This window comes from Myiozetetes cayanensis, unplaced genomic scaffold (assembly GCF_022539395.1).
Source record: "Myiozetetes cayanensis isolate MyiCay16 unplaced genomic scaffold, myiCay2020 scf12, whole genome shotgun sequence".
Lineage (NCBI taxonomy): Eukaryota > Metazoa > Chordata > Aves > Passeriformes > Tyrannidae > Myiozetetes > Myiozetetes cayanensis.
Window position 1 is genome coordinate 14,735,505 of NW_026086826.1, and position 22,640 is coordinate 14,758,144.

The 22,640-nt window shown below is 40.0% G+C and overlaps 1 protein-coding gene across 3 annotated transcripts in view; it reads left to right on the forward strand.

Annotated features, from left to right (window-relative positions):
• The first annotated feature begins 276 nt into the window (after positions 1 to 276).
• Positions 277 to 22,640, forward strand: part of HS2ST1 (heparan sulfate 2-O-sulfotransferase 1) — an 80,669-nt gene continuing 58,305 nt past the window's right edge. For 2 of the 3 annotated variants that reach the window (XR_007627639.1, XM_050306357.1), the window contains exon 1: positions 277 to 549. Coding sequence is in view for 2 of the 3 variants with exons in the window: in XM_050306357.1 (XP_050162314.1) it covers positions 426 to 549 (124 nt within the window). In the remaining variant the exon portion in view is untranslated. Of the gene's footprint in view, positions 550 to 2,524; positions 2,662 to 22,640 lie in introns of those variants that run through there. The other variant, XM_050306358.1, reaches the window with a different exon arrangement.

A 22,640-nucleotide genomic window follows, 5' to 3' on the forward strand; every position in this document is an offset into this window, starting at 1 on the left:
GGCAGCTCCGCGCCGGGGAGGCGGGGTCAAGGCTCCGGGGGGCGGAGCATCGCCTGCCCGGGGCCAATCGAGTTGCGGGGGAGGCGGGGCGGTGGCAGCGCCAGCCAATGGAGGCGGGGGGCGGGGCCCGGCGGCGGTGGCGGCGCGGGGCGGGGGCGGGCGCGCGGCCGGGCGTTCGGTTGCCGAGCAGCGCGCGCAGGGCGGGCGGGCGGCGGGGCCGGGCCGGGCGGGGCCGCGCGCGGGGGCGCTCTGAGGGCGGGCTGAGCGCGGCGATGTGAGAGCGGCGGCGCCGGGCCCTGTCCGCGCCCCCGACCGCGCTCCCTCCGTCCCTCCTCGCCCGCGCCGTCCCTGCGGCTCCCGCCGGCCCCCGCGGGCCGGGTCCCGCGTTATGTCGTGATCCCGGGCGGGCGGCGCTGCTGCTGCTCATGGGGCTGCTCAGGATTATGCTGCCGCCCAAGTTGCAGCTGCTGGCGGTGCTGGTGTTCGGGGTGGCCGTGCTGTTCCTGGAGAACCAGATCCAGAAGCTGGAGGAGTCCCGCGGCAAGCTGGGTGAGCGGCGGGCGCGGCCGGCGAGGCGCGGGGGGAGCCGGGCCGGGCCCGGGGAGCCCCGGCGGGTCCGTGTGTGCCGAGCCCCGCGGGCGGCCCCGCGCTCCGCACGGCGGGCTGGGTCTGCAGCAGCCTTGGCCTGAGCTCATGTGCGTGTGCTCTGCGAGGTCAGCAGACCTGGCAGGGGTCGGTGCCGGAAAGGTAAATATTTCTGTGGCGTGTGCCGATGGGGTTTGTTGGAAGAGCAGCGGTTCAGAGCCCTTGGGAGCAGCGCCCGGCCTGTGAGTGCCTCCTGACAGGCACCGGGAAGGGAGAGGAGAAGCCGCCGTGGTGCCGAAACAATCTAGATCTCCTGCTGCAGAGAATTATCGTCTTCCTCACATCTATTTTCTACTTCAGATGTTTTACTGACGCTTGACATTGTAATGGAAAGCACAGGGTAAAAAAAAAGAAAGCTAAACACATTGCTCTTAATGACAAATGGGTAATTTGTTTTACTCTCATTGAATGTTGGATGCTGTTTTCTGCATTTACTGAGTGTAGTTAGTGATCTCCTAGACTGAGCTGTAGTTAAACAGAATTGTGATTATCTTGAAACCTCCTGTGTAAGATTACTTTTACTTTTCCTGCCTTAAAGAGATCTTTTTAGAGTAATACCTCCCTGACAGGTAACATCTTATAACTTTGTTGTACACAAGGCTGCAGAACTTGTATGTATTTTACATTACTTAATCACAAGGATGTGAAAAAACACCATTCTGAACCTAGTTTGTGGTGCCTAGGAGTTGTAAAAACAGAGCACTGAGACTTCTGGTGTATACAAGAGCAGGGGCTGGTTTGCAGACGTGGTTGATTTGGTTTCTCATATTATTTGACTGTACTAAGATATTTAGACTATGAACACTTTAAGACTGTAGGAAGAAAAGTGCACATCATGTTCTTTTGGTGTTAAAACTAGAAATGGACTTTGAGTGACGTGGAAAGTTTAACGATGAGCTTTTAACAGAGCCAGAGTCAGCATAACTCAATGTTGAGCTGTAGTAATGCCACTGGGATTTTAACTTCACAGCATTTCTTTTCCACTTTGCTCTCTGATCTGGATGTTAGAGATTAGGGACCCTGGAAACTGCAGTGGTTGACTGCTTGAGTTGAGGGATGCCCTTATTCTGCATATTTTTCAACTGAAAGATTGTACCATTTATAATCAAGGCATAATTTTTGCAGGGTCTTAATAACTGTAAACAAACGTTTGAAAAAGAAAATGAAATGAAATTGAAGATAATTCAAGCAGGTGTTAACATAGTGCTCAAGGTTCAGTGGAATTCTGTATACATCTGCTTTCAGGTGTTTGATACCCATGGCTTCAGTGCCCTGTTGCTGACAGTGTGTGTTACTTTATGGAAATCTACCTCCTGGCATGAAAGAATGAATACAACGCCTGTGAGAATAAAGGATTTTACTGTAAAACTTCCACTTCCTCCTATTAGAGCGTGGGCAGATGGGCGGGATTTCAAGGCGTGCCCTCCAATCAGAAAGGGACGCATGTAGGCGGGACATCAGCCCTGCTCCGGCAGCTCCGCGCCGGGGAGGCGGGTCAAGGCTCCGGGGCGGAGCATCGGCCTGCCCGGGGCCAATCGGAGTTGCGGGGGAGGCGGGCGGTGGCAGCGCCAGCCAATGGAGGCGGGGGGCGGGGCCCGGCGGCGGTGGCGGCGCGGGGCGGGGGCGGGCGCGCGGCCGGGCGTTCGGTTGCCGAGCAGCGCGCGCAGGGCGGGCGGCGGCGGCCGGGCCGGGCCGGGCGGGGCCGCGCGCGGGGGCGCTCTGAGGGCGGGCTGAGCGCGGCGATGTGAGACGGCGGCGCCGGGCCCTGTCCGCGCCCCCGACCGCGCTCCTCCGTCCCTCCTCGCCCGCGCCGTCCCTGCGGCTCCCGCCGGCCCTCGCGGGCCGGGTCCCGCGTTATGTCGTGATCCCGGGCGGCGGCGCTGCTGCTGCTCATGGGGCTGCTCAGGATTATGCTGCCGCCCAAGTTGCAGCTGCTGGCGGTGCTGGTGTTCGGGGTGGCCGTGCTGTTCCTGGAGAACCAGATCCAGAAGCTGGAGGAGTCCCGCGGCAAGCTGGGTGAGCGGCGGGCGCGGCCGGCGAGGCGCGGGGAGCCGGGCCGGGCCCGGGAGCCCTGGCGGGTCCGTGGTGCCGAGCCCCGCGAGGCGGCCCCCGCGCTCCGCACGGCGGGCTGGGTCTGCAGCAGCCTTGGCCTGAGCTCATGCGTGTGCTCTGCGAGGTCAGCAGACCTGGCAGGGGTCGGTGCCGGAAAGGTAAATATTTCTGTGGCGTGTGCCGATGGGGTTTGTTGGAAGAGCAGCGGTTCAGAGCCCTTGGGAGCAGCGCCCGGCCTGTGAGTGCCTCCTGACAGGCACCGGGAAGGGAGAGGAGAAGCCGCCGTGGTGCCGAAACAATCTAGATCTCCTGCTGCAGAGAATTACCGTCTTCCTCACATCTATTTTCTACTTCAGATGTTTTACTGACGCTTGACATTGTAATGGAAAGCACAGGGTAAAAAAAAAGAAAGCTAAACACATTGCTCTTAATGACAAATGGGTAATTTGTTTTACTCTCATTGAATGTTGGATGCTGTTTTCTGCATTTACTGAGTGTAGTTAGTGATCTCCTAGACTGAGCTGTAGTTAAACAGAATTGTGATTAACTTGAAACCTCCTGTGTAAGATTACTTTTACTTTTCCTGCCTTAAAGAGATCTTTTTAGAGTAATATCTCCCTGACAGGTAACATCTTATAACTTTGTTGTACACAAGGCTGCAGAACTTGTATATATTTTACATTACTTAATCTCAAGGATGTGAAAAAACACCATTCTGAACCTAGTTTGTGGTGCCTAGGAGTTGTAAAAACAGAGCACTGAGACTTCTGGTGTATACAAGAGCAGGGGCTGGTTTGCAGACGTGGTTGATTTGGTTTCTCATATTATTTGACTGTACTAAGATATTTAGACTATGAACACTTTTAAGACTGTAGGAAGAAAAGTGCACATCATGTTCTTTTTGGTGTTAAAACTAGAAATGGACTTTGAGTGACGTGGAAAGTTTAACGATGAGCTTTTAACAGAGCCAGAGTCAGCATAACTCAATGTTGAGCTGTAGTGAATGCCACTGGGATTTTAACTTCACAGCATTTCTTTTCCACTTTGCTCTCTCTGATCTGGATGTTAGAGATTAGGACCCTGGAAACTGCAGTGGTTGACTGCTTGAGTTGAGGGATGCCCTTATTCTGCATATTTTTCAACTGAAAGATTGTACCATTTATAATCAAGGCATAATTTTTGCAGGGTCTTAATAACTGTAAACAAACGTTTGAAGAAGAAAATGAATGAAATTGGAAGATAATTCAAGCAGGTGTTAACATAGTGCTCAAGGTTCAGTGGAATTCTGTATACATCTGCTTTCAGGTGTTTGATACCCATGGCTTCAGTGCCCCTGTTGCTGACAGTGTGTGTTACTTTATGGAAATCTACCTCCTGGCATGAAAAGAATAACATAACGCCTGTGAGAATAAAGGATTTTACTGGTAAAACTTCCACTTCCTCCTTAATATATATGCAGTGGGCATGTTTAAGCTACATATTTAGAGGATTAAATTACTCCTGCAGCTCATACTGCTTTGGGACAAGAATCTAATAACTATTTTTTTGCTGATTTTATTTCCTAAGGACAAGGGAAAACTATTATATGGTTTATTAAAAGTAAAATGGAAAGATTTGTTTTGTGAGAAGCTTCCTAGTGATTCTCTAAAACCTGTGGAAGGAGGGAAAAATGGGCTTTCTGCAACACCTTTGAACTTGGGTTCTTTTTTTTTTAGTGTGAGAGTATGCTTTGTTTAAAAGCTTCTAGCTGTCTGAATGTCTCCCATTTTATATGTTTGGCATGTACTTTATGAGTAGTAAATGTTAAGGTTTCATTACGACTGGTTTTTTTACCATTGTGGTTGGTAGTATTTCTACTGAGCTGGAATATGGAGAATGGTTTTCTCCAAATCAAAGTAATTAGTTGACCTAATGCACTTGAATTCCAGTCTTTCTCCCTGCCCCCTGAAAGGCTGAAGGGTGCACATGTGTGTGTGTGTGTCTGTGAGGAGGCAGTGGTGTATGATTTCATGGTAATGACAAAGTAGCTCTTTTGGTCTTTCAGTTGTGTTTCAGTGGGCACTTCATGTTGGAAGTCTTGTTCCATATCATTTGGGTACCGGGTTTTGAGCTGTGTTTGAATCGACTTAGAATAATAGAATCAACCGGGTTGGAAAAGACCTCCAAGATCAAGTCCAACCGTTGATCCAACACCACCACGGTTACTACACCATGGCACTAAGAGCCACATCCAGTCTCATCTTAAAAACCTCCAGGGATGGAGGCAGCCCCTTCCCTGGACAGCCCATTCCAATGTCTAATTACTCCCTCCATAAAAAATTTCTTCCTAATATCCAACCCAAACCTCCCCTGGCAGAGCTTAAGATCGTACCCTCTTGTCCTTACCATATGATAAACTGTCATGTTGGAAAGTACTTGCAAGAGTTAGTCTTGTGGTCTTATCAGCAGTTCTAATAATATTCAGCCATACTTTCTGATAGAAAGGGCTTTACCCAATTTCTTTACAAATGAGCAACTCTGGATTCTGTACTGAACAGCTGAGGAGCTTAATTTCAGTTCAACAACTTGAAATATCTTGCCTACAGTGTGAAATTGGAGTATGTTTCTGTGTGAAAAAAGAATGGGGACCTCTTTTTTTTCTTTATGTAGCTAAAACGTAGTTAAAATTTTGTAGCTAAAACTGGCAAACTTTTCTTTTTTAAGTTGAGAAGTAAAGGAGATAAAAACAAATGACCATCACAGATGCTGCTGCTGCTTTTTGTCTCTGTGATGAGATTGTGATGATCCTAATATAATTTAAAAAGGTATTTGTAAACCTGTGGTTTTTTTCATCATATGAAAGATAACTCTAACTTTAAAAAAATTCAAAATATTCATTGTAACTTCTTTGCAACTCCTTACAAATACTCTGTAGTGGTGCGATCACAGGCAGAGCCCAGTGATAACAGTTTGAAGTACCTTTTTTTTTGGTGCGATTTGTACATACAGCTATTAATTCTTCGTATTATTTACAAGTTTACTTGTAAGGGCAGCTAAATTAGCATTCTCTCCAAAGTAAGCTGTCCCTAATTGCCAGTGAGAGCTTTAATGTCTTGATTCAAGCCTGGTGTGGGTACCTGTGTGTTAGCTCTAGGAATACACAGCTCTAATAGAGAATATTGCCCATGGAAGGCAAATGTTGAGGTTTCACTGTCATTCCTGGAACTGAAATAATGTCTGACTGGCCCTTCTGGGTTTTGGAAGCCCGGTGGGTGCAGCTCTGCCTTTGGTATAAACTGACCTAGCGTTAAATATGTGCATGTAATATTTGTGGTGACTTGGATCAAAAAGATTATCCAGCTGGAAGAAACCCATCCCTGTCTTCTCTTCCCTACCCAAAATTTTGTAATTTATTGGTGGGGAGAAGGAAGAGTGAAGTTTGTATGTGTTCTAGTTCTTTTGCTAAAATAGTTGTATTTACAGTACTAGTAGCACCTCAAGTTTGGCCAGAAAAGTGGGAGAAGGCAGTGCCTCATTCAAGGATTCCAGCCTGTAGGATTGATCATAAAAGGTGAGGACACTAGATGGGGAAGGATTACTCTTTGGTTGGGTGGAAGTGAAGTAATAGTACTACTTTATACCAGTTTAGTGATGCTTACATACTGCATTTTGGAAATAGTCTATATCTGAGAAACATAATGTACTGTAATAGGGAAAGCAAGGATTGAACCTGCTTCAGATCATGTTGAAACACTTCTTAGCTGTAATGTGGGAGTATTTCTCCTGCTAAGTGATAAACAAACTTACAGCTCATATCTGCTTAATTCAGCACCTTGAATTCAGCATATAGAATTGTCATTTGAAAGAAATTCTTAATATTTTACTTTTTCAGGTTTTTTTATTGTTTAAAAATACATAAATAATTTGAAAGGCTGAGGGTCTTTTCCTAAGCCCAGGAAAAAAAATTAGTTGGTGATTGATTGCCATAATTAAAAATAATTTAAGGTAGTTTCTTAGTGCCTGCGGCCCTTGTTGGGGTAGTGTCTTTCGAAGCACTGTGCAAGTCCCTAATAAACCACTGTTGTTTTGAAGTTAAACCTTTAACTTCCCAATGATTAAATCATATGCTTTATAGAAATATAAGATTTTATGCTTTGTGGAATGTTGAAATTGTAGGTATCTCATGTTGCCCTCATTTAGAAATAAAATCTCCCATCAGTAGGCCTGTCAGTCTCATGTGCTGGGAAAAATCCTTCAGAAAACTTCTTTAATTGTCCCTTATAATATAGCATGCATGGTTCCTTAATATCTTGTTATTTATAATTGAACTTCAGTTAAAAGAAGAGTTTGTGATTGTTGGAAGTTCTGGCCACACACAACTATGCAAATAATTTCCAGCATTTCTTTTAAATATCTCCCTGTTCACCAGTAGTTATTATTTGCTGTTAAGTAGCCCAAGGCATTCTTTCAGAAGCTGTTTCATTGTATACTGGGGTTCCTGAAATAAGAGTTGTAATGCTGCTTCCTCAGTATATCTCCAGCCAGGGGAATTTTCTTCCACTTTGTCTTGCTGGTTCTATCATACTTTTTCACTTGGTTCCCCTTTACCATTTCCCTTGACCATACCTCTGAATAAATGTTAAAGAATTTCAGAATAAATTTTAAAGTACTCCCAGACTATTTTAATTTTTAAAGTACTTCCCATTGAAAAGTGTGATATAGAGCAATTGTATAATTTTTTAAAAACTTATTATATTGCTGTTTGTGGTTTTGTATTTATTTATAACTTTTTTGGGAATAAATATTGCAGCTGCTGCATTTGTATTTTCTGTGAAATTAGTAATCTCTGAATTTTGACTAGTACAGAACTGTTCGCGTTCCCAAGCACATACCAAGACATCTCAGACTTGCTGATGGGCTCTGTGACTTGATGTTATCCCTTTTCACTGGCATCCCAACAGCTGGTTCTAACAGTGGAAATAAGAGGCATAACTTTTTAAAGTTTCTATCCTCTTCTGAAAGGCTGCACACAAGAAACTTCAGTTTTTGTACCTAGTTTTCAGGCCTCATTGCTTTTAGTGAAATAGCTTTGAGAATTGGTGATGTGAGAGCTGTGCCTTCACTTCTAATAACAGATGCTGTGCTGAAGAGTCATGTGGCACGGGGGTATTTTTGTTAGATAATATTGAGAGCAGTTCTGAGAGATGAATTGGACTTGAGAAATCAGATAAAGCGTATGCCTCCAGTCCCTCCAGCCCTGGGCAGCGGTGGATGAGGTAACCGCTGTGTAAGGTACTCAATCTTTTAGATTCTCCACTGAAAAAGGAGGTTTGGGCCAGTACATGTCTACGTACGTTACTTTGTAAGGCACAAATTTAAGTTGAAGAGTACACAGAACTACAATATCATCCTCCAGGGAAATCCTGGAAAAAAGCCACATTTACAATCACCTGTTTAGGACAGAAAAGCCTTTTTGGACAGCAAAAGAAATGTGAGTGCTGTGCAATTCATTGTGAATTAAGGCAATATTACAAAATTGGTAGTGATAGCTATGAGGTACGGAATTAGTTCAAGGCTGAGAACCTCAGGAGAAAGTGTTCAAAGGAGTTCTACATCCTGTTCTTCCATATTATTTTTTTTCTACATAGGAAGGGAGATTGGATTATTTCAATAATGAAATACCTAGCAAGTTTTGGCTTAGCAGTCTAAAAGGAGAAGTGGTAGCACTACTGGAAATGAGAAAAAACTACTTTTGATGCCCTTTTTTACTCTGTGATGAAGCAACCAAAACAATATCATTATGGCATAATGCCATGCCAATACTCCCTTTATGTCTTCTGTGTCTACTTTCTGCTTCTGAGCAATGATTAGAAGTTCCTGCCTTTTTTTTTTTTTTTTTTTTTTTTAGCTCTCACTGGAGGTTACTGAAGGTTTAAAAGACTAAAGATTTAAAAGACTAAAAGACAGCAAAACTCTAACAAACCCAGAAACTCTCAAATACTCTGCCAAATTAAAATCGACTGGTCTTGCATTTTATGTATGTATATCTGTGTACTCATGTATGTAAACACATACAATCCATATATATTTAAAAAACCTGTCCAAAACAGACCTTGTTAAACTACCTAAGCTTTGGAGTTAACGTAACAGATTCAATCATTGCTTTGCAGTTTATCCTTCTTTCCCAGAGAAGCTGTGGCTGCCCCATCCCTGGAAGTATTCAAGGCCAAGTTGGATGGGGCTTCAAGCAACCTGGTCTAGTGGAAGGTGCCCCTGCCCATGGCAGGGTGGTTGGAACTAAATTATCTCCAACCCAGCCATTCTATGATTCTGTGTATATGGGAAGTGAAATAAATTGTAGGAATTCTTTTTTCTTCCTTATTTTAGAAAACTGACATATTTGCCACTGAATTCTTTTTTCTTTGCATAGCTTTGTATTGCCCCTGGCTGTTGAAGTTAGGGACATTTTGAGCAGTTCATGAACAAGTAATTTCCATATCTACTGACTGGCAACCATGAGTCACTCACTGCTAGACTTATTCTGGCCAGACTTGTCTTCTGAGTGCCTTCCCTCAAATTCTTGCTCCTCTTTTGGAATTAGATGGCTTTTGCATATGGAATCCTCCATGTATTATCACTTCAGTGGATCAAAAGACAGCCTTTTTGTGTAACTGTGTGCAATCTGTAGTTTTTGTCACTTATCTGAAGTGTATTTAAACCTTGTCAAAGCAGTATTAAAATAGTGGTAAGTGCTTTGCTTGAAATCTGTTTATGTATCTGAAATACTAGCCTGGCAAGCATAATGGAAGTTCTATGCTGTAGAAAAATAGCTGAATTAGTACATGTATTTTCATTATTTTTTCAACCGGAAATAAAAGTTAGAAGACTGAGTGAAAGAACTTCGGTGTACAGAGAGGCATCTGAAATTTGGCCAGCTGGCTGCAGCCTTTCATAAATATGTACAGACTTTTAGCTGCAAGCTGTCTTACTCACTATCTGGATGGGAGACGGGTGGTATCTTTTTCAAACCCTTTGCTTCATGTGGTGCTCAATCCCATCAGTTCTGTTGGGTTTGCCCACTCCCCTAAAAACCTGTGGCCCTGTGAAGCTGTTGTGTTCAAAGCCCAATATCTTGAGAATGGTGGCATTCAGAGAAGTCTCCACTCACTTAGGAGAGAAAAGTAAACCTCTTTCCTTCCTGGAATTGGCTCAGCTGGTTCTTTATTCACTCCCCAGCTCCTCACTACTTGACCTTTTAAGTTTTGGAGAACTCAAGTCCCTCCATTTGGCATTCCTAGCAGTAATTGCCTGTATTCAAATAACTGCTAGTGCTGATTATAATTGGTATGCCCAGGCACTTCACTAAACATATCAAGTCTTGATACTTGTAGAAACATTCATGTTGCACAGATTTGTATGGTTTTGTGTCAGAAATATGCTGACTTTCAGGACATCAGTGTTATTGCAGGATGTGCCCTAAAGTGTCAGAGACTGGCTGATATTGAGTGACAATATGTTACCAAGGAATTAATTCATTGCTATAGTTCAGCTTTTTATTTTAAATTAAGAGTGTATTTTTACCATAGAGGTATTGTTTGCAAATGTGTCTGCAGGAAACCCATCTACATCCACATGTCTTTTTGTTGTTTCTAGTATTGAACATATTGTTGTTGTCCTTTCTTTGCAATATTCTTATGTCATCATGGTTCCAGTAACAGTACTTCTGGAATAATTACTATTATTGAAGCCTTCTGGTAGTGATAAAATTCATCACGAGTTGCTAGGAGTCTAGGGCAGTAAAGAATTAATAAGATAATTAAATTACAGAAAGTATTTGCAAAGAAGCTATCTGTCACTTTGGCCCAGTCTTTGTCTTCCTTCTTCATGTCCATTTTCTATATCTGGTTAGAGTTTAAAATGACAGCTGACATCCTTTTTTTTCATCAACTTGCTGTTTAATTCTGAATACTAATTTGTGTTGAAACATATGTAAAACTTAAGTGCTGTTTTGATAAAACAGCTTTTGATGATTTTGAAGTGTTTATGCAAACCTTGTGCATAATTGCTGTAAAACTGTAAAGAGTGTGGGGATGGGTTCTTAGGTTCCTTCAATTAAAATGCATATATTCTCCATTTACTTCTGTAGTGGCTTTTCTCTCAGAAGATCTTATTTTCTTCTTCTTTTTTTCTTTTTTTAAAATATATATTAAAAATACATAGGAGAAAGTATGGAGTATATAAATTTATGATGCATGTGATCCTATGAAATATAAATAATATATATGTCTATATTCCTCACCCTCGTCTTGGACAACAGATGTAAAGGCAGTGGCATTTCATTTCACTTTGAAAAAGGTGCAAAAAGGCTGTTGAGAACATGAAGGAACTTGGAGGTATGAGAGAAGTGGAGCAGAGATTATGCTTGTGCATCTCACATTCTGCAAAGTGGAGAGGAAAATCCAGTTAATTTAGTTTTTTTTTTCTTCTTGAATCTTCCCCACATATCTTTCCATTTTAAATATCTGTTGTGTCCTGGATAAATTGTTGTTGAACATATTTAGAATGATTGTATAAATAGAATATCTGTATTTGCTTTGAAATAATTGCATTTCTTTGCATTGATTCTGTGGAGGAGTAGAAGTCTCTGCAAAATGTGGCATTTGCAATGGATTTTAATATACAAAACATTAACCAACAACTGACTACATTATATTGGAGTTGATTTTGATCATTCATTCCTAGCAAAGGTTTTCTCTAATTATAATAGGGATTTGCAAATTTAGAGTAGAAGTCAAAAAACAGAATGTGGAAATGATAGAGTCCTCTCCTGACACATTAAGTAGACCAAAAATTGTCTCCATGACAAAACAAAACAGTCTAAGATTTTGGCTCCTTTAGCATTTGAATGACAGATGAAAATTGAGAGATTTTTTTTTTTAAGTTCTTATTTAAAAGTTGTTATTCTTTCAAGAAATGGGGTTTCATTTTTATGAAAGCCTGAGTACAACCATATCCTTCCATTGTCTGTGATAAAAGTAGTCTCTCACAAAGCCATATCCTCATGCTGAAGGACAAAAATACTACACTTTATCTACTGACCAAAGCATTCTTGAGCACAAGTGTATAATCACTTTCTGAAGGTGTGGTTTTGTACCAGGCGCGCAAAAGACCTCGTGTGAGGATCTGTATTTTTTGAAACAAAGTCAGTTTTTTTGTATTCTAGTGTTGAATGAAACATTTCGTAGGTAGAATCCAATTTCAGCTGCACTCCCAGTGACAACTTCGGAGCCAAGATTTTTCAGCGTCTCATTTGTCAGTAAGCCGTCAGCAGTGTGTGTGCTCTTAGAAGTGTGAAAAGATATTTTCCTGGCAAAATACCTATAATTGCATAGCTTTTTTGATACATTATCCTGTGAACTGAGATGACCATAGCACTAAAATCAAATTAATCAAATTAGTGCCTTTGGGAATATTAAATGTCTGGTGGTTTGCCCCTGTTTTTTTTTTATTTCTTTTTTACCAAACAAAAGACCCTTACAAAGCCTTCCTCCTTATCTGTGAATAATTTAGTCTGTTTTAATAGGTTTTTAGGCAGATTAACTATTTTGTCTTAACTTTGGTGATGCTGCCAACAAAGCAAGCTTTTGAAGATAAGTACCTAATAAATAGTTTGCTCTTTTACGATGAAGTGATTAGATCTTGCTGTCCAATTTGATGACTTCAAAGTGTATGAAGTGGGATTGGACTGAGTATGTTTTTGAACTCCATTTCACTTAGAAAGCATTTCAAGAGTAGATGTATATTTGCTTTTTGAAGACTGTTCTTGTCAAAAAACCCAACCTTTTGGATTATGAGCATTTAGATGGAATTGGAATATTTTGCATTTTTACTATCTTTCTACTTTTATCAAAAAAATTTTATTTTTGAATACTTCTGGGCGTCCCCCCCTTTACTCTATGCATTGTTAATTCTAATGTGCTAATTGTGACACTGCTGTTGGTTTGAGTGAAGACAAAATTTTCTCCACTGTTTTTACAGGACCTCTTTTGTTTAATGTTCTCTTCAATAGGAGTGTACTTCATATTTTGATCAATCTGTAAAAACACCCTAGAAAGTTTCTAGCGTGCTGCTTGATTTATAGTTGTCAATGAAGGCTTATAGTCTGTGTGCTAAATGGGCAAGCAGTAGTGTCATGGTTAGGTGTTTTCTGCTATGAGAAGTACCAGAAAGCCTTACTTTCTAGTGGGCTAGTAATATTTATTGTACTCCTTGAACTGCCTCTCAAACATGCATTCTGAGCCAGAAGCAAAGGCTAAATGACCAGAAATACCTGTCTAAGCTTGCACTTAAACATAGGAGTGCTCATAAACTGTCTTATCTGGTACAATCTTGAATTTTATCTTTGAAACTATTCCATAGCCAAAGCAGCTAGGGTTATGTAAAACCTTCTGCACAGAATTCAGTTGGAGCTGCTTTTATATCAACATTTTGCATTTTGAGGAGAGATTTTGGAGTGGTTGATGAAGTGAAATTGCTATCAGTCATAGAGGTGCATAAGAGGGCTGGAGAGTCACAAGACCTGACAGATGAGCTGTTGAAGTTTGCAGAGAGTGCATAAAATGTTGTTCTCCCAGCAGTGTGTCTGGCACTCTGGGGGGAGAGTATCACCCCACTGATGACTGGGGTGACAACCAGAGCTGTGCCTAGCTCCTCTGCCAGCAGATCAGAGCTTGGAGCATGAAGTTAAAACACTCTTGATTTCAGCCGAGTTTAATGCTTTGGGCTTTGAGCTGCAGAGATGGCAAATGTTTGCTTCTGGACAGGAAAGGGCAGCCACCCCTGCATCCAACCCAGAAAAAAAATGTAGAGGATATTTGTCAGGACTCTTAGTTATTCCTGAGGCACGTTAAACAAGCATTTGGCCTAAAGGCAAATTAATTTTGTAAGGACATAGTAGTGAAACTGAGAGGAAAATATTAAAAACAAACTTCTAAAGAGTGTAAATGAGGAGTAGGAAGGATGTGTATGAGAAGATCAGTGCAACTTTTGGATTTGTGAGCTATCCACATGTAGTCTGTCTGATCCCAACAAACAGCCGGTGACTGTTGGGAAATATGCTTATTTTCAAGGCTGGCTTCACTCTAGTTTAACACTCTGAAAATGTACTTGCTTCTGATTCCCACTGCTTTTTTATTTATCCTCTAAAATGCCATTAAACCCTTGTCTCCTTTCTGATGTGAAAACACAGCATAAAACTGAGGTGGTGGTTTAGCACTAAGGAATGATAAATCAAACAGCAAAACATAGAAATGTATCCTCTTCTGGTTTTCCTGTCTATGCTTTCCAAACCATACTCTGAAAATCACGGTCTTGCTGACATGCTTGTGGGGGCATTTTTCTAAATGTTTGTGGTTGCTGGAGCAACCCAAAGCATTGTTTCTACTGATTTTTATGTGCCTTCTTAAGTGTGATTGCATAGTGCAGATGGCAAGGCAGTCTTAATATGAGAATTAGGAAAGAGAAATAGATGATAAATTATTCATATATCAAGTTTAAAGAAAAAAATGTGTGAAGGAGGAATGAAGTTATTGAAAGATGTTTGGGGTGTTTTTTTTTCTTGTTCTAATCCATAATAAAAAGCCTTTAGAAACTGAATGACTAAGGAGCATTAGTGATGATTGTGTGTAAGTTTTAAATATGTGCACACTTTGGGGGGTGAAAGCCTGTGTCACAGTTGCAGTTGAAAGCACATATTGTTTTGAGCTAAGTAATGGGATGTAATAAATTTCTTAAACTGGTGCTATAAAATTTTCATCCAAAGTACTTGTTTTCTGGAAATTATGAGAAAAGATTTTAAATGTTAAGTGAGATTGATATTACAGTTTTCAAGAATGAATGTTGGAAAACGGTAGTTTTTTTATACTTGCTTCCTCTTATTATACCATCTTAAAACAATATGGAAATAAAAATAACACATCATGTGTTTTTTAAGTATGAAAAACCTGCTAAATGTCTGACAACTTGACACTTAACCAACAAATCTGTCAAGTATTCATATAGTAGCAGGAACATGAAATACAGTGATTGTTCCTACATCTCTTTTACTTAATATATATTAAGTATGTGCATGTAAATGTAAACATGAGTTGGTGCTCCAGAGATAACTACTATGCAAGAGAAACCTATATGAAAATTCTCTCAAATATCCATGAATTGACTTAGATGAATTTTCTGGCCTTGATGGAATTGCTTATCTACAAACTCTGCAAATTTTGTTGATCCTTCAACTTTGCTATGTCCAGTACCAAAATTAAATAGCAACCTACATTTACTTCTCTACAGAAGAAAACCTAGTCCTTAACCTAACAGGCAGAACTACCAGGTGGTATAAAGCTTTACCAACTGACCAGAAAATGTCAGTGTAACTTGTACTTGAGAATTTTGTGTGGTAAATACACATATTAACAATTCTGGTGGTAGTCTTGTGACTAGTGGTTTTTATTTTATAGTAGTTGGAATAAAACTGTGCAGTGGCACTGTCTTTCCTGACTGGTTGCTAAAGAGCTAAACTTTGTGTTGGTATAGAAGTGGTTGTTTAGTTTGGAGTTTGGTTGGAGTGGGTTTTTTGGGGAGAGGGGTGAGGGATGTTATCTCCGTTTTATTCAAAATGAACATCCAAGAAGAAAATTTACTAATGCCAGCTGCTGGAGTGGAATTTTCTAATGAAAATTTAAGATCTCTTGCCTTGCGTGGTCTAACAACCACAGGATCAAGAAAGTGCACATGGCATTCCTTGTTTGTGTGTTATGTGGATATTTTCCTTTGTATGCTTTGTGAGCCTTGGCTACGATGCTAGAATGAAGAACACTTTTTATTGAGCTTTTTGCCATTTTACAGGTTAATTTGTGAACCACTGACTGAAAAGAACAACTTTTACAGAGTGTAAAGGGCAGCCTTGTAACATGGAGTAACAATCATATAAAACAGAGTCTGTTGGGCAAAGTAATTTTCCCACGTCTTTTAAAGAGTCTTGTACTTGGAGCAGGAGGGAGGTTGGGACTGTAGGACCTTGTGATGATTCATAGCAATAGAAGAGATGACATGATGACGGGAGGTTGGTACTAATGGTGTGGGTCACTATAGGCCATCAATCATGGAAACTCTTCTGCCCCTGTCACAAGGATGTCGCTGACTGGCGTGTGTGTTTGGGAAGGGGGGAATGACAAAGTCTTTGTATTTCAGATGGACAGGAATTTTTAAAATATCTATAGGGACCACCCTGGTACAGAAACTATACAGTCTGTTTGATTCATGTTTTTCACAGGTATGTTGAAGATATGTGGCATTGCAAACTTGTATGTGTACAAAAAGCCACTCTTTGTATTTATACTGAAGTTTAAACTTGGTATTTCTTCTCCAAAATTTGATAAATACTGCTATGGATAGAAAACTGTATTGGTATCCTTGTGTCACCTGACAGAGAACTGCTTAACCTCGTTACCCTGTTAAAGCTCCATGAATTAGGTTTGAATGAGCCAGCATGCTTACTCTGCTACTGCAGCCTTTCTTGCAGATATGAACTTGGCTTCTCTAAGCCTATTTCTACCCAGGTATTTCTTCCAGAGCTCACTTGCATGTTTCTGAAGTTCTGCATTTATGATGTAGATTTAAGCTTGAGTCTCTTCATGATGTGTGTTGCCCTCAAGTTACTACAAAAAGGGATTTACAGGTCTTCTTTCTATGCCATTTATTCCATTGCACATCACATAGAATATGGAGCAATGTCTTCTCTTGGAGTCCTGCAGCCATCCTAGTGCTGAGAGAATCTTTATCCTTGGGCTTAAAGGATTTAATGAAATATTTTTAGTTATTAGTCCATATGGGTTGTTCATTATTTAATAAACTATGTTCAGTACACATTGGAATAAAACCTTTATAGAGTTAGGTACTTTTTATAATAGTTGGAAGTAAGCTCATTAAACTAACATTTCAGAGGAAAGAGGGTATGTTGAGAAAACTGATGACAGTTTTGGGGAAAGTATATAATTTCTGCACAGTACCTCTTAATAAAATCATGCTATTAAAGACTTTCCAATGTTTAACATGTGTATGGACAAATGTGTTGTGCTTATTATTCTGTTCCTTAGATAGGCAGTAGTCTGTCAGCCTTAGGAGATCTCTGGCTATTTCAAGAATTTAACCTGCTTTGACATTTCCATGGCTTCTTCCTGTGTGCAGCTTGAATACCACTTACTCAGCAATAAGTTAAATAAAATCAGCTAAGGAGAACAGCATATTGTAAATGATGCTGGTTACAGAAAAGGCATGTAAAATTGCTTGTAAGATGATAACGTTTCATAACATTCTTGAAAACAACCTCTCATATATTGATTTTTTTTCCTTATTTTTTTATCCCCCCATGTCTGCAAGTATGAAATGTAGTCTTTCAAGGAGTCTTATTTCTTCCTTGAAGACTTGCTATATTGATCTGAAACCACAGAACTGAAATTGGTCATATTTTAACAGTGTTCCTTCTCTAATGACAATATATGGCCCTGCTGTTTAAGTGGAAAACTTGCTGCAGTGTTTCTGTTACTGGAATTTGTGGAAGAGTCAGTGAGGGACTTTGCTAAAAATTCCTTATGAGATACTGCAGATGGAATACTCCACTGACGGCTGTGTGAATGGATACAAGGCCTTTCTAGACATGATTCATGGAAGCATACAGCCAACTTGCTCCAGAATGAAGTGATGGGTGAGAATAGATATTGAGTAATCCCTGCATGAGTGAATACAAATTTTTGTGGTTTCTTTTTGGCCTGCTGCTTCACTTATCACAGGCCAACTAATGAACACATTTCTTGTTAGTGCAACTCTGGGTTTCCCAGTTAATGATAAATATGAGAACTTATTGTCTCCCTCAGAACAAGAGACCATTTCTCCTTCTCTCCTGCCCCCCTTTGCAAGATGATGAATTTAAAAGCTGCTGCATATTAATTATTTCCCATGATAAATACAGTAGAGTTTTTGCAAAGCCTTACTGTTACTCTAAAAATGTAAGTTTAATAAATCAGGACTTACTACTAGAGAAATTTTTCTTTCTCTGAAAAAGAGGAGGTGAAAAATCTCACACAAAGGCTTGTGGTGATTTTTTCCGAAATCTGGTTCTGAAAATGAAGAGCAGAAGGTCAGAATAACAGTGGACAATTTTTGGTGCTTTGCAACCTCACTTATCCTTTTAGCTTTTACTGTCATAAACCTGTTGCTTTGTAACATGGCAGTGTGTTTGTGATCTCTCAGCGGAAATAAGTTTCAGTAACAATTATCATCTTAAGCTAATTTAGCCTGGCCATTCAAACTTATGGCACTGTATATGCAGTAATACAATTATGGTATTTTTAGATATAACCATCTGCAGGGTGAGGATAACAACTGAAAGATGCCAAGAGTCTATGCAAGCTTGGCTTTAGGGAAGAATAGGAACCCAGTAGGTCTAAGTAACTTAAATGGAGCCTGTTAAATTTACAGTCTCTGAATAGATTGTTCTATTTTGGAAACCACACAATATAAATTTAACATTAAATCAACAAATAATTTAACTGTATACATGTCTGCATTAACCATGTTTTTAAATTCTAATGTAGTGAAATTTATGCCAGGAAAATGGGCCTCCAGTGAAACAAAGAAACAAACAGAAACCCCATTATACCAAAACCCAAACTCAGTTTGAAATTTTGAAAACTTTGAATGTCCAAAGTGGTTGTTCTTATCCAGTGCACAGGAAAAACAGTTGGTTAATAATTTCACAAATGGTTGGGAACAAAATGAGTTCAGGATGATGCACTCTTGTGTATTATAAATTCTTGCAGAAAGTGTTATTATCAAGAGAACATAAAACACGAAGCAGATGTATTGTAGTGTAGAAATTATAAAGGCGAGTTAGCACAGATTTACTGAAATGAGATAGGAACTAGATAGTGGATTGGATATTTCCCCTTTCCCTATTGTCTTCGTGCTGTCCCTGTGTTCATCCTTTGAGAAACTGTTATTGTGTGGTTTCACAGCACCTTGAAGGAGGATAGTGTTACCTCTTTGTTGACAATAACTGTATGCTCTCAACATTGTAACATTACATTGCATATTAAATGGTGAGAGGTTTCAAAGCTGTAGTTTCAACTGTAAGAAACCCCAGTTGCTTGACCAACCTTTAATGAAGTCACACAACAGGCTTGGTTTAAATCTGGGGATTTGGTGTCTTGTGAGGAGTAGACAGTTGTTAACAGTGAAACTGATTATTTGGAGTATTCTTCTGCAACTGGATTTTTAAAGTTTCTAATATAGTCACACTGAATACAGTACTACCTAGGGAATGCTTTTGTGTTTTATTCACATGTATAGGTGTCTTTAAACTTAAATTCTGAAGGAGACTGTTTAAAAAACAAACAAAAAAAATTATAAGAGGGCTGTTGCTTGGAAACTGCTTTAATGTGTTTTGAATAATGGAGTTTAAGTCATTGAGTGGTGGGGCCTGTGTGGGCTTTTAAAAAATAACCACATAGTGTGACCTCTGCAGGTATCTCCTCCTTTACGTCTGGTTCCTTCTCCTTCTAATGCTTAAAGAGAAGGCTGCATGGTAGCTGAATGAGATTTGTAATGTTCTTTAAAAGTCCTTTTATCGTATTAATTAGCTGGGAAAAAATCTGAATCTTTTGAGGACTGTGATTAGAAATGTTACTTGTATATTTTACTGAGCATTAATTCACGGTTTGAACTTGTGATGTGTACTTTCTGTTTAGAGATCATTGTGCATTGTTTGATGATAATAAGCTATTCAGGGGAAGAATCTTTTAATACCAGGTGACTGGGTAATGGCAATTAAAACTCAATTTTGTCATATCTAAATATATTTGGAGTAAAACAATCCCAGGTTTACATGTGTTAAATCTGAATTGGCTGTCGTGACTGAGGCAGGAGTTCTTGCAGTTACAGAAGTCAGCTCCCTGGAAACTTCTCATCAATTCTCCACAATGGTCAAAAATGCATGTAGCATACTGGAAGCCATTAAAAACAAATGATGGACAACATGAGAATATTTTTTTTCTGTTGGATGCAGCAATTCTGCTGTGTTGTTCTTTCTCGCCCTTCATTGTGGAAAAGGTTACAGCAGACTTGAAAAAGATGTACGACTGCTGAGAATAAGCAAAGAAACCAAGCATGTCCCATATGGGGAATGATTAAGTAGATCAAGCCTCACCAGATTTGGGAAAACATATCGGGAAATACAGTAGGAGCCTGCAAAATCATAAGTAGTATGGATAAAGTGAGCAAGGAATGCTTGTTATACAAGTAGTAGGAAACAATCAAAAATAAACTATTGGTAGATAGCCTCAGAAATGCTGAAACAAACTGGGGAACTGGAGAACACAATGCCGCAGCATGAAACAATTATTGAAATGCTTAGACAAACTAGGGGTGGTAAATTCATCATGGCTAGGCTTCGTGAACGAAGATTTGAGAAGGGCTCTACCCACGCTTGCTGCAAGTGCGCTGATGGCTGAAAAGGCCAATGCGAGATAGACAAGTCCGGTTGCAGAAGGCACAGCAGAAAGACTCCCCAGGTGATATCGACGAGACGTGATTCTTTCTGCGTTGTCTTTTCTCCTCGAGAGTGATCCTACGTGTGTTCTCAAAAGTATGATGAAATTCATTGTTCTGAAAATTCATTAATCTACTAAATTGCAAGTAGGTGGATGATGTTAAATACATCAGGAACATATCCGTTTGCTTGACCTGTTTTTATGTCTTCTCCAGACGCGTCTTTTGGCCTTTGTCAGAAACAGGATATTGGAGCTTTAGTCTGAACCAGTAAAGCCCTTAGGTAATGTATGCACCAGGCCCTTTCTCTTTTATACCACGTGTCTCTTACTGCATCCTCATTCATCCTTTTCAGGGGATGCCTGACAGCTCTTCAGAATTGTGTAGATTCATAGCTTTTGCCTCTTCAGAAGGCAATTAAAGACTTTCGTTTGTCATTAGTCACTTATATTTCAATCCCTACCTAGCAAAAGTTTTCTTCCAGGAGGGTAAGCAATCTTGCTTTGAAAATGTCATCAAGAAATGGAGCGTTTCCCTTGTTCGTTTGGAACCTTTCACTGTTTCAAAATAAAGCCACAGCTTCTTAAAATCTGGGTGTGGTTGGTCTCATGCTACAGCTATTGGATCTTATTATGTTCTCTCTGCTCCCTCCTCACCACTCTGCAATATTTTTGCCCTGTGAAGGTACTTATGTCCTGTAGTCATCTCACGTCTTCATTTCTCTGAAAAACTAAACCCGTTGAATTCCCTAAGCCTCTCATTGTAAGGTACCTTTCTGATTCTTGAATCATTTTTATGCCACTTCTGCACCCTCATGGTTTTCTACCAACCACTTTAAAATGGACAAAACCAGCATGGAGTGTTTCAGTAGCAGGCTCCTCCCTGCCATGCACTCCATTGTTTTTCCTCTGTTTTGCCTTTCTGACACATCAGTGGATGCCCTTTTTGGTTGAGAATGTAGCTGCAGATATGGCTGAAGTGTCTGGTTGTGTTAACAAGATGCCATGTTCTCACATTTCCCAATTTTTACTGAAATCAAATAGTAGTTAGAACTCTTGATAACAGCAGCACTATATGAAAGTGAAAGCAGGGAATTTATCATATTATCTCCAAACTAAAAATGCCAGCAAATAATTGCTTTCAATTTATTTGCTAGATAGTAGCAACTTAGTTTGTAAATAAAAATACAGAGCTTTTGTAGTATAGAGATGATAGTATAGCTAAAACTTCCCCAAACTCTTTTGAAGAGTTGATGCTTGCAGTTTTTACTGATTTATTTTGCTATTAGGAAAATCTAGCATCTACTATCTATCAAATACTGTGAATATATGTAACGTGTAGTTTCTAGTTTCAGTCCAAAACCACTGTAGTTTAACTGGCATGGAGCCATATTTCTGTAACTGCATTGCTTTTATTTTTGAGCCTTTTTCCAGTTTGTCCATATGATACTCAGAGATTTAGAAAAATTTCTTTATAGAAGGCAAATCATGATAAACCCCAGACCTTAATTTTAAAGGTCTAAGTGGCATTTGGAGAGTGTTTAAATATGTATGGATTTAGTATGTATTTGAAATACTGCATAATTTTCAGTGTTATAACAGTATGAAATATGAGAGAACACGTTTCAGGATGAGTGACAGTTTACATTCTGAGTGTGCTGGTGGAATAAATAACATGTTAAGATAACATGTTTCTTTATTACTTTTAATATTCCATGTGTAATACACTGGAAGAGAAAGCAGCTCACACTTTATTCTTTCAGAGTTGTTTTTTTCTTCTATATATTTCCTTAGGGAAACTGTTTCCCTGATTTCTTCCTTGAGAAAGTAGTTAGACTTTTTTGATTCTATAATTGACAAGTGATACTTCTGCTGACTACCTTAAATACTTGAAATGTAATTTCTTCTTCTTGAGAGCAACAGTTACCTTCCTGCCTCAGTGTTCTGATTTCTGTTTGTGATGTGCTTAAGCTGGAGATAAAGTGGTTTGTAGCCCGTATTTCTGTTCCATATCGTCTCACACTAGAGATTGGAAACTCTTGTGGTAGTATCTCATTGTTGAAAACAAGTCATTCATTGTAGCAGCTGCTTTACACTGCATTTATATTTATGTAGGAGAAAGTGATCTATTTTGAATTTTAAGAGTTGTTTCCATGGCAGAGTAAGTTGCCGTCTTGTCTTTTTCTTTAGCATTGATTGATCCATTTGCTTACTTATCCCCAGGAGTGGGAGGAAGATATCTAGGGTGAAAATCATTTAATATGCGGAATGCTTCCTAACAGCATTTGAGTTGAAAAGACAAGAGTTCTCTGGGTCTGATTATTTAAATAGTTTAAGTTAGAACTGAGCTTCATTAGTGAATATGTACAA